General features: G+C 32.6%; 1 protein-coding gene across 1 annotated transcript in view; it reads left to right on the top strand.

The window, feature by feature from the left end:
- Positions 1–12,831, top strand: part of LOC116738012 (ADP-ribose glycohydrolase MACROD2-like) — a 541,527-nt gene extending 528,696 nt beyond the window's left edge. Inside the window, exon 4 of the mRNA XM_032592768.1 lies at positions 12,791–12,831. Within this exon, the coding sequence (XP_032448659.1) occupies positions 12,791–12,831 (41 nt within the window). The remainder of the gene's footprint in view (positions 1–12,790) is intronic.
- The last annotated feature ends 327 nt before the right edge of the window (positions 12,832–13,158 follow it).

Raw genomic sequence — 13,158 nt, forward strand, 5'->3', positions numbered from 1 at the left:
ATCAGTAATCATCATCTCACCAACGGTAATACCTTTGTCTGAGATTAGTATCAGTGCTTTTCAATGTATCAGAATAAAACTAATCTCTGTTATAGAATCCACAGCTGGCCTGATGGAACTGTAATAGCAAAAGTAATTGGTATTTTTTGATTCACAGGATGCAAATTATAATTTGTCTCCTGTGTACAAAAAAGTGAGGCTTTTTCATAAACAATTAAACTTAATATTGATAAAGTTATACTTTTCCATGTTTTGGAAGAGATGACTTTTTATGCTTGTAGTTTATATAAACATAATAATATGTTTATTATATCCTTGAACAATTTAAAATTTCATTGCACATCAATAAAAGCAACCATAATTTGAAATAGAATTATTAAGCTTAGGTAATTTAGGCAGGAGAAAAACCATTATGGTTTTTACTTGCTACTTCAAGTTATCAAAAATATTCTTTATTTGGTAATCCTAAATTCAAGGATGAGGAGTGCTTATGATAGAAAGTTTAGGACAAATAAAAGCATATATTTATTTTCATTTTGTATTTTTCACTATAGGCAGATAAAATCTTAAATTAGCTAGTTTACATTTACCTGGTGAAATTCAAACTTTAATGTACTATTCTTGTTTTGATAAATTTAACTTAGTTCAAGTCAAAAGCCATGTTAAGAACCATATACCCTCATTGGTAGCAGTATATACATAATTGTTCATGTTGCCTAAAATCACACTGGCAATTTTCATCTTTTTAAAAGCCAATTATCAATGTTATCAGAATATTAAGTGTAATGTTTCAAAGGAGTTTTCCTTTATAGACAATTTCTGATTTTATGAGATCCAAATTGCTGTTTTTTATAGTAATGTTAGTAAATGACACAGGAAAGTATAACTAAAGACTCTTAAATATTTATAATTTTAAGTTGTATGATGCATGTAAATGCTATCCAATTCTGGTCACCAGCTATATTTAAAAACTAGTAATACTACCATTAGTGTTATTAGAATACATAGTTTTTCATGGGCATTAGATAAACATCTATTTTGAAATAATTTGGAAGAAATAAAATAATTCCTTAAGAGCTAGTCTAGCATACTGTATGGATAATTGGTTAGATGTTTAGGGGTCAAACCTTGGGCTGAATACTTACTTAGCAGTCGATGACTCAAGACAAGCAATTTAGTGTCACTTTAGCCTTGGTTTCCTCATTTGTTATAAGAAAAGTAAAAATTCCCACTTTATGTAAAAGATTAGTTGAAGTATGACAGATACCATACAGATCAACTCTTAGACATTGCCTAATAAATAATAGATGCTCAGAAAATTGTCATCATGATTTATTTGTAGATGCTTTTATTTGGTTGTGATAATGGGTATATTTTTCACCTTTATAAGCTTACTAAAATATGTGTCAGCTTGTCCACTGGCTTGGTGATTCAGAGCATGACTTTCTGATAGAAATGAATCATACAAGAGCTCGTTTTAAATTTTCATAAGTTGGCCATGTCACAAAGCCAAATTTGGTACAAATACTTAAATCAGAACTGCTTGATGATCCAAGTATTGTGTTAGGATGGAGAGCCAGGTCAGCTCTGTGAGACAGCACACTTTAGTTGTATAAAAAACAAACAAACAAACAAACTTTAATGAACTGAAAGAAGAATGTTGCTTTAAAATGTGTTTAGATTGGAAAAAGAAAAAAAATTGAAACGTTCTATTGAATATTCTTTAATTTAACATAAGTAGAATTGGCACTGCTAGAGAAAGTGTATGCTACAGTAGTTTGAAAAAGAAAAGAAATAGTTTTACTTAGCCTTGAAATTCATATTGAGCTAAAGCATTCTTACATCTCTTTTTTTGATAACTTTCCCATCTATATCTTTCTAATAAGTTACTATCTTCTGAACTCCTGTGTCTTTAAACTTTTGAAGTGTACTTTAAATTTGCAAGAAATTTAATTAGAAAGTAGTGGAAACTTTCTCTCTCTAATCTTTTCTAGCCAAAATTTTAGTTTGCTTTGAAGTTCAAGACCTGTCATGGTTTGTATCTAGTAAACATGAAAAGAAAATGGTTAAAGAGGCTCACCATCAGTTGAGATGGCTTTATTATTTTTACATTAAAAACATATCATTTTAAAATTTATATATTTGAAATCAGTCAGAAACTCAGACTGAATATCCTTTCAGGTATAAGTGAGAACTTTTCACTGATGTATTTTACATTTAAATCAGAAGCAGTTCAGTGAACTTCATGTACTTGTCAAAACATTTTGATCAGCTTATTATTGGCGGACATCAAATGTGCTTCCCAGGGTATACTTATGAATGTTAAATTTTTGCTAATTTTGAATTATTTTAATATACAAATTTTAATAATTTTGTTAAACTCTTAAATGTGAAAAAGCATATGCTCTTTTAAATGTAAATACTTTGGAATATTTATTCTATAGGACAAATACCAGTATGTAGGAATACACAAACCCACACAGTTATACACACACAAGGATGTTTATTAGATCATTGTCTGTACTGGGAAACTGGAAGCAACCTAAGTGCCCATAGATAATAGGAATTGTTTCACTCAAATTTTAGAAAGTTATAGTACATTTATTATTTTTTTAGTTAGACCTTTGATGTATTGGTAAATGAGAAAATTATGTTGCATGTTATTTTTTTATAGTAGGATCCATTGTATTTTAAACAATCTCAGGAAGACTCATTTATGTGTATATATATTTATATCAACATGGATTTGAATATGAAAAGGAATAGTAGTTAAGACTACTTGAGTTTAATAAAATTCTTGATTCATATGTTCAAATGAATACATGTTATTTTATATGTTTATGTTCATATTTTTTATATATTTAAATTTTTATATTTTTAATTAATAAGGAAAACATTAGTCTACTGTATTTATTATTCCACAAATAGAAACATAAGAATAGGTGCTACCCTCATAAGAGTTAGGGTAAGATAGTTTGGGAAGGAATGTGAGATTTAGGTGAGCCACCAATTGTGACGAGTTTGTGTAAATCCTATCTATCCAATCAAGGTCCCTACAGGAACCTTGGCACAATCAATTAAGATATTTTGGGGACAGCTTATTTATAAAGGGAATATGTACAAGGGTTAGAGCCAGGAATGATGTAGAAGAAACTCAAGGGATTGTTCAGCAACCGTGGTTACCAACAGCACAGCTGTTAACCATGTTAAGCTCAAAGAGATGAGTAGGAGACATATCAGAACCCAAAAGGAGAGAAAGTCATATTATAAACTAAATGAAGTTGATTAGAGCAGTGACCTTTATTCAAGGGATATAGTCAGTTCAAGGTAAGCTTATAGGAGTGAACCAGGGAAGTAAAAACTTGGAATGGATTTTTTTTTTTAAGTTCATTTATTTATTTTGAGAGAGACAGAGACATTTTTGAGACATTTATTTTGAGAGAGACTGAGCAAGTGGGGGAAGGGCAGAGAGAGGGAGAGAGAGAGAATCCCAAGCAGGCTCCATGCTGCCAGCACAGAGCCCATTGTGGGGCTTGAACCCACAAAGCCATGAGATCATGACCTGAGCCAAAATCAAGAGTTGGAATGTTCAACTGACTGAGTCACCCAGCTACCCGTGAATGGAATTTTTATTTCTTCCACCAGCTCCTGCCAGGGCTCCCCATTGACTGAACCCAACCAGAACCAGAGGGTAAGAGAGGACCCATTGATGTTCTATATATAGATCACTTTTGGCAGAGAACAGGGTGTAGCATAGAGAATGGGTCTTAACTCAGCAATAGCACTGCTAGGAATTTACCCAAGGGATACAGGAGTGCTGATGCATAGAGGCACTTGTACCTCAATGTTTCTAGCAGCACTCTCAACAATAGCCAAATTATGGAAAGAGCCTAAATGTCCATCAACTGATGAATGGATAAAGAAATTGTGGTTTATATACACAATGGAATACTACGTGGCAATGAGAAAGAATGGAATATGGCCCTTTGTAGCAACGTGGATGGAACTGGAGACTGTTAAGTGAAATAAGCCATACAGAGAAAGACAGATACCATATGTTTTCACTCATATGTGGATCCTGAGAAACTTAACAGAAGTCCATCGGGGAGAGGAAGGAAAAAAAAGTTAGAGAGGGAGGGAGCCAAACCATAAGAGACTCTTAAAAACAGAATAAACTGACGGTTGATGGGGGGTGGGTGATGGACATTGAGGAGGGCACCTGTTGGGATGAGCACTGGGTGTTGTATGGAAACCAATTGACAATAAATTTCATATTAAAAATAAAAAAATAAAATAAAAAGCAATTTTATATCTAAAAAAAAAGAGAGAATGGGTCTTAAGGAGTAAACAGAAGCTATCTGGTGTAAATATCCAACATTATTTTTGAACCAAATAATTAAAATAACCCAGAAGGGAGAAATCTGTTATAATATACAAAGTATTGACATCCATTTTCTTTGTGGGCTCATAGAGTTATTCTTTAATTGGCCTATGCCCAAAGAAAGAATTAAAAAAAAAAAAAAGAATTTGAAGATGGCATTGTTCCTCATTCTCCTCCATGCCTAATCCTAGTTTCTTCCCCAAATTCTGATGAGGGTACATACAGCACAAGACATCTCAGAGTGAGGACAGAGGCCTGGAGTTTTCTAAGATGAACATGATTCTGGCCCCCACAAGGTATAGATTTGTCTGAATGCTTTTAAATAGTGAGGGGTTTTTTCAATAATTATTAACTTCTAGCATGAGTGCCAGAGGTAGCAGGAGCTGACGTTTACTGAGCTGCAGTAAGTGCCAGGTGCCATGCAGTGGTTCACATAGTTATCACCCTCACTCTGCTCAGCAAACCTGTACCACGACTGTTGTTTTCCCAAATTACTGCTTAAGAAAAAGACTCTAAAAGGGGTTAGATAATTAGCTGGAGTTTCAAGAACTTTCTCAAAGATGATGATAGAGTCTGGAATTGGACCTTGATCTGTTGGCTTTCCCCTGGCACAGCCTCATTTGGCTGTAAAATTGTGAAGGAGTCATTACCTATTATTGTAGCTCTCTCACCTGTCCCACAAATAAGACTTTTCCTTTCTCCTCTCTCATTCTTCTGTATTCCAGTAATTTTCTTAATTATATATTTAACAAGTATTTATTGAGTACCTACTCTGTGCCAAGAATTGTGCAGGGTGCTGTTGATACCAGCAAATAGTCCTCTAAGGAGTATTCTCAGGGTAGCAATCCTATGCATTTTCCTTAATCCCAAATCCTTTACCTTTGAGTTTCTTTGTCTCAATCTTCCCATTATTGACTATGAGAATTATTCTTTTGTCTTATTTAAATTAAAGTGTAATTAAAAATAAACCTTTTTTTAAAAGACTCGATACTATTTCATTATTGGAGAGAAATAAATATTCCATAATATTAAAAGAAATATGAAATAAGGAAACTATTTAAAACAGTTTCCTTAAAAGAAACAGGTTTTATTGAAACAAATTCATCTTCCCAAGAAGCATGTAAATGAGGGTGCAAGTAAAGGCCTATGTTTTAATCAGGCTAAAAGTGTATCCCATTCCCTTAGATAAGCACATCTTCCATTTTTCAAACTGAGAAGTGGTTTGTATTCAAAACCTTTCTTGTCAAAGACAAAACTGCTGTTCAAGTGTCTTGTATCATTATAACCACAAAACTAATACCCATTTGAACTCATTTTTTCCCTATTTAGACACCCTTGTTCACTCTTTGGAAAGCCCCAGATTGGTTACTTAAGTAATCCTATTTTTGTAACTGAGCCAATGTTATCATCATCAAAATTACAACTGATTCGTAATACAGTGTCAAGAAGGATGACTCGTACGTAAAAACATGTGCTGATTCCTCTCATTTTGCACGAGTTACATTGCATTATGCAGCTGTAGGAACTGGCAATACTTTAGTTCACCCTTTAATAATCAAATTCAGTGATCTTCAGTAGGATCACATTCAGTAGACTGCATGCATATTATGTTTTGTTACTATCTTTGGATGCAATTTTTGAGGAGAAAAAATGTACATGTATATAAATATATGTGTATATATATACATATATATTTATGTGTGTGTATACACACACACACACACACACACACACACACACACACATACAAGTATCTCCTGCTTTTAAAAAGTTCATATTACACCACCCAACTTAATCAAAATATCTATGTTGGTGCCTATTTCCTCTAAGTGAAAGAAATCTGAAGAGGATTTTTGCTTTTATCAAAAAAGTGAAAATAGCATTCAGCACTTTTCTGCAGCGAGCCATTAGAGAGGCATTGTGCACTCTGAGCAGTGAGAGTGGCACCACCAATCTCCTTCCCTGAGAACTAGACTCAGCATCTCAGCATTAAGCTTACAATAGCTTTGAACCCTGTGAGCATCTGTGCTTTATCTCAGTTTATTTTGTGTATCCATGAGCAAGATGTGTTCTAAGGTATCAGAAAAGTCTAAAAGAAGTTAATTTTGGGCCTGGGAATGCTAAAAACAAATTTCTGTATAAATTAATGATAATTGTTTCTTTGCTTTATACCCAAAAGTTTCATAGGAATGCTAATTTTTCAGATAGTGGAGGAAACCTCAGTGTATGTTTGTGTGTGTTTGTGGTGTGTGTGTGTGTGTGTGTGTGTGTGTGCATGTGTGTGCATTTTTTTTCCAGTTTGAAATTCGCAGTATTGTATGGTAAGTTCTTTACCTAGGTCTGATCCTGGATAAGTTATCTCACATCTTTGATCCTCTTTAACTTTCCACTTTTGTGAAATGAAGGAATTGGACAAAATAAGTGGTTTTCCTTCCATGTTGCGGTATTTCTTGAAGTTACTGGGTGCACTGTAACTGATAAAGCTGTAGAGCTGATAAAGCCACATTGGCTAAAGAAGGCAGCTCTTTCTCCTCCCTCTTACTTAAATGAGGATAATTCTGTTTTGTTTTATTTGTTAATACTCCCAAGTAAATTTTCTAATTTTTATTCTGTTTTTGGCTTCATAGTGGATTGCAGCTTATACAAAACACACAGACCCTGGAATAATCAATTGTTCCTTTAAATTCTGCAGTTAAGTATGAAATGTAAAGTATTAATCATGTGTTTATGCCTGGTTTCTACATGTGAGGTAGTTAAGCCTATGCTTAATTTTCTCTCTTTGTCAGCTTCAAAGCAGGAAATTATACCATTGCCCCAAACCTCTGGCATTCCGTTGATTTTGTTTAGAAGGTATAAATCTAGTAAAGCATGAGTAGAGAGCTGTTGCCAAATTGATGGCTGAATTTGTCTGTGTAGATTGTATTTCCACAGCTGTCAGTTGGGATGGTTGTTCCCTGTACAAAGCAGTTCAAGAGTCATGCAAATGCTTGGGATTTTAATCTTAGATTTTTAAGCACTTCCTACTTTGAGTTTCAAGTGTAGGGAATATAACATGTGCCATTCTACAGGGTGATATTTTGGCTTTTGTATCTTTAGGGTAACATGTTGTGAATGAAATAGTGTTTTAGGTAGAGTTCCTGGGAAGTTTTTGCCAACAATCATTTTTGACATCCCATGTGCCCTATTGTAATAAGAAAGCAGAATAAATAAACTACACTAGGTGGTCAGGATTCTGTTAGAATGAAAGCTATTATAATATCCTTTATAACGATGAAAAGAAAATAGAAACCCTGCACAAATAGTTTTAATCAGTGTTTCAAGACTAATCTCCCAAACTGTTGCTTGTTTGGCAGATAGTCTTGGGTGGGGGGTAGAAATGGAGTGGAAAACAAATAATTACTGTAGAGATAATAGGAAATTACTTGGAAAGTAGAATAAAAACTTGTTCCAAACACTTACCAGGCCAGTTTGGCTCACAGTCAACGTAAATTACGTTCTGGATTATTTCACAGACTGGATTACAGTAGTCCCTTCTCATCTGTGTTTCACTTTCTGTGGTTTCAGTTACCCATGTTCACCCACCATCTGGAAGCAGATAATCCTCCTTCTGATCTATCGTCAGAGGGTCTATAGTATCTTAAAATTATGCCACGATGCCTGCAGCATTCACTTCACTTCATCTCATCATGTAAGCATTTTATCATCTCACGTCATCACAAAAAGAAATAGGGCAAGTACAGCACTAGAGAGTCAAAGAGACCACATTCACTTAACATTTATTATAGTACATTATTATAATTGTTTTATTATTAGTTATTCTTAATCTCTTACTGTGTCCAATTTATAAATTAAACTTTATGATAGATGCGCATTGGAAAAGGAAAAAAAAACATAGTATACACAGGTTTCAGTACTATTTGTGATTTCAGACATCCCCTGGAAGTCTTGGACGGTGTCCCCTGTGGATAAACAGTAGCTACTGCATTTCAGACTCACAAACTGCAGGAGCTGTTAAGTATGCTAAAGTACAAGGCTAGCACATGTTAGGTTAGCAGTTTTTTTAAATGTTACTGAATAACAGTTTATTACATCCAAAACTTTCAAATCTAAGAGAACTATCAAAACTAAGAGAAGTTGTCTGATGCAGAGATCCCCAATATATGGCATGTCCTCTGACATTTCGATTCTCCCTATCCCACTCTGTCATAAATATTATTAAACAATCATAGTTCTCTTTCCCACTGAGCTTAGATTTAGCCTTAAAATCTTTCTCAAATCAAGAGGTACAGTCTTTTTTAATTAGTGAATTAGAATTGTTTGACATTTGTTTGCCATCTCTGATTGATTCTAAATTTCCTGATGGAAGAAGATAAATAAGGTAGTTGACTATGACACCCAAACCACTGATATATTTAGAAATTGCGGCAAACTAAAACAGGTTACCCGGATCTCAGTTCAGTATTCTTTCTTTAATACTATAAAGAGTAAAGAAGGTTTTTGAGATATTAGGAGAAAAAGTCAGTTAGGATGTTTGATACATTATAGCTTTTCTTACATTTCTAATAATGTTATGGCACACATTCCATTTAGGAGCTTCAGGTAATAGAAGATTACTTATATAGTAATTTTATTTTTCATGTTTTGATCCATGATTTAATTATCATTATATTTGTGAAAAGACACAAATGCATGCATATACGGACATATATGTACACAGAGGGTCTTTCAAGATCATTTTCTTTAAAGAAAGAAAGCAGTATAATATTCCATTTATGTTCTGAGCAACACATGAAATGAGGATACTGTTGGTAAGTGCTATGACCATTTTTCATTTAGGCTAATTATCCCAAGAAAAGGATTCCTACATTGTATTCTTTTTTTCCTTTGGTTTTGATAATTTAAAAATGAATATACTTATAGAAATGTATAATTTTTATTAAAATTTTTCATTAAAGTTTTTCATCAAAAAATTGAGTTCAAATAGAAGAAAATAATTTCTCAAAAATTCTAAAAAATTAATCATTTGGTTAGGATATTATAAATAAATTCTCCATACTTGCCACTTTGAAATTAGATTTACGTAACCCTTTATCCCATTTTATGTTCAGCGTTGTTGTTGTTGTTGTTGTTTTTCACTTTATAAACAGTGAAACTGTTCACCTCATTGAGTTGTTATTTTGGGGGTATGAAGAAGTGCAATACAGAGATTCATTAACATGTAATGGCTCATTTTAGTTTCTCATTCAATCGATTTTTGAGGCAATTACTGGAGCTTGATTTTTTCCTCTACCTTTCTGGTAATAGAAAGGGTATTTTATTTAGGAAAATGTGAATAAAAATAGTGTTGATTAGTAAGCATACTCAGAGAAGATATTTTAAAATCTTATTTTAGAAGCAGTGGTATGCTCATAAACTTGAAGTTTTCTTTGTTTCTTTTCTGCTTTTCCTTCTCTCTGAAACTTTGGGAATAACAAGAGGCATGTCCAGAATTCCCTCTAGCAAAGGACTTGATAGAGACAGAAATATAGAAACATGTTTTTTACATGCTTAGTCATTAAATATTTCCAAAGAAATTTGAAGAGTTTCGTTAATGGTCTTTGATTTTACAGGAAGAAAAAGGACCAAAGTTTGCTCTTTCCACACACTTCAATAAATAAATACCACTTATATCAAAAAGAAATTGTACTGAACTTACCAATTATCTTATTTTTAGAAAACATGTATTGAGTGCTTCTTAGATGCAGGCCAAACTATTAAACTCAGACCTTGTCTTTAAGGGTTTCATATGTAATTGGGATGTACCTCAATTTATTAAATATAATTAAGTAGAAATTAAATGACTATTAATTTTAGACACACAAAAGTCATTTTTACTTTTGTAAAATGGAAGAAATATTAATCTACCTGGCCAATAAACATTGAGTATCAGTTATATATAAGGTATTTTGTGAAGGTAAAGTAATGTTTGAAATCATGATAAAGGTTTACTTTTATTTGCCTTCATTTATGCCACATTTACTGAAGAAAATTGCCTTGATATTTTTGCTAAGATACATTTTATTAAAAAAATTAAGAATAGAAATGATAAAATAGGCTTAAATTTCATGAATTCTCTAGAAAAATCATTACCATAATTATAGTTATTGGAAATTAGAAATTATTAGAAATTACAAATATATTGTTTTGAATATATATGTGTGTATATATATATATATACACACACACACACACACATATATATATATACATATATATATATATATATATATATGTTTGTGAATATGTTTTAGAATCCTAGATTAAGATTCTATTACATGAAGGGTAATGCACATGAAATTATCTTAAAAGTGATGGGACACTATGTAGAATGCCATAGTTTTGCAAATTAGTTCTATGTTGATATTAAAATGTGACCAGATATGCTTATCTAGACATGAACACACATCTGACATAAATTGACTTGATGGTTCTCTTGGGACTGGGATTCCAGTTCTTACACCTATGCTACTCATCCACCCACGTCTATTGGATAAGTGCCTACTTAAATAGATGAACCTTGGTCTATGTTCTCAAAACACGCAACCTCTACCTTTATTCAGCAAAGCATTGGGTGAGAGTAGACTGTGTTGTGTTATTGCGCTCCTGGGCATGATAATTTGAATGAAAAGCTACTATCCGTTATTGTTGTTTGTTCTTGAAAATACCTTTTTCCTTCTGAATGAATATGTGAACGTTGGAGAAAAACAGAATTCCAGGGAACTGAAAAACCTATAGATAGGGAAATAGTACCCAATGAAATATAAAAATAAACAATCAGCAGCCATGTGGTTGTATAAATGCGTGTAGCTAAGATTTTAGAAGATATTTGAATTAGGTAAGAGATATGGGTTGATCATGAAAATTCTGCCATTAGATAGGGGTATGGGAACCAAAATAGAATTCACATCTTTCCTCATGCCCCTGCAGCAAGCTACCCCTTCAACAGCTACAAAGTTTGATGCTGGACATTAAGTCCTCAATACCATCTACATACATACTTTACACTCTCACTGTGAAGTCAGATGGATTTGGGGTCCTGAGTTGACAAAATGGCAGATTTTATGACATCAAAAGTGTTTTTTTTTAACACGGTTGATTAATGACATTGCTATTTAGTTCATGATTGTGAAAAAAGTATCAAGAGGAAGGCAAGAGCAGCAGTTAGATGGCTCTGTCCTTGGAAGATCATATGGAATAAGATTTGATGCTCTAATATATTGACATATTAAGAAGAACTTCAAAGGCATGTGGTCTTATTGGATTTTCATGATATTCTCTTTAGTGTTGCAAAAATTAGCAAGCCATCACATATTTAACCTCATGGAACTATGAATATAGGCATTTGTTCATGAAATGATCCATTACCTATAGATGGAATCAGTAACACTTGGATATTTGCTTCTCTTAATTATGACAATGCGTGGTGTGGACAGCACACTAAAGTTCAAGTTAAAGACTCCCACTCCTCTTTCCTAAATGATTTGTTTAATCTTTTGGTAGCTCAAGTTTCTATACAAAGAGACCTTGGACACCACATACTTTTTTTTTTTTTTTAATACTGCTGTAGGATTTCTTTTTTTATAATGGCATGAAAATACCTATGATACATAAGAACGCTATGGAATAAAGCTCAGTGCAGTGTATATTGACTTTTGTTTTCAGGCTGTTATAATGACTAGATAAACATAGGCATAAAGCTGTTTAATACTTCAGCAGAAACCTGGAATGGGACTTTATGAAATTTTGAACTCTTGAAAGAAATTCAAATGGAATTATCTTATACTTAGCTTATTACTTGGCTTCTATAAATATGTGTGCTAGAATAATGGATAACTGGGTAAGAAATGACACATTGTTTTACAACAATGCTTAAAATTTTGTTTCCTCAAATAAATAGTTAATGCTAAAAGTAATCTGTTACTAAGAGTTCTTACTGCACAGTGTCTTAAGATACTTTATTTGATGATGGTTTATTAAAATTATCATTATTCTTTTATGTTACATGGTCCTTTGAAATCACTGAATTGCCTAAATAACATACTCTCTCTCTACTTGATAAAATAGAGAACATAGAAGGTCAGTTTAGATATTGAACAGAAAATAAAAGAATGACAACATGTGCTTCATTTTATTATAAGGGAGTACATATAAATACAGTTTTTTGAAGAGAAAATAGAGTTATTAAATTATTTTAATTTTCATGCCATCATAAAACAGTAATAGAAGCTATCTTTATATGAAAGTACATAGTGTGAGTGTATGTGCGTATTTATAAGAGACGTGATCACCAGCAGCTTTTACTTAACCTATCTGGCGTATTATAGTTTTTATATATTACTTAATGTTTTCTGTTTGTTTTGTTTTAAACAGCAAATGCCAGTCTTCTTGGAGGAGGAGGTGGTAAGTCCTGAACATCACTTAATTTAAAATATTTTTTATTACACCTGCCACAAGATGTTAAGTTCTGTGATACTTTAAAGAAAATTAATTTAGCTATAATTATTAACCACAAAATGATAATCTTCTAGAAAATAACTTATAATAGAAATACATACATTGGTTTGTCTAACTCTTATTTTAAAAAAACTTCAGAGTATGTGTAATACTGTTTTTATTCTCAATAAAACTTTGTATTTCTACGTTTGGCATAAGCTGTAACAGCTCTAAGCTATTAAGATGAACACATATAATAGATGGTGGAATCACTTTTAATGTAAATCCTGAAACAGTTCATTTGG

This window comes from Lynx canadensis, chromosome A3 (assembly GCF_007474595.2).
Source record: "Lynx canadensis isolate LIC74 chromosome A3, mLynCan4.pri.v2, whole genome shotgun sequence".
Taxonomy (NCBI): domain Eukaryota; kingdom Metazoa; phylum Chordata; class Mammalia; order Carnivora; family Felidae; genus Lynx; species Lynx canadensis.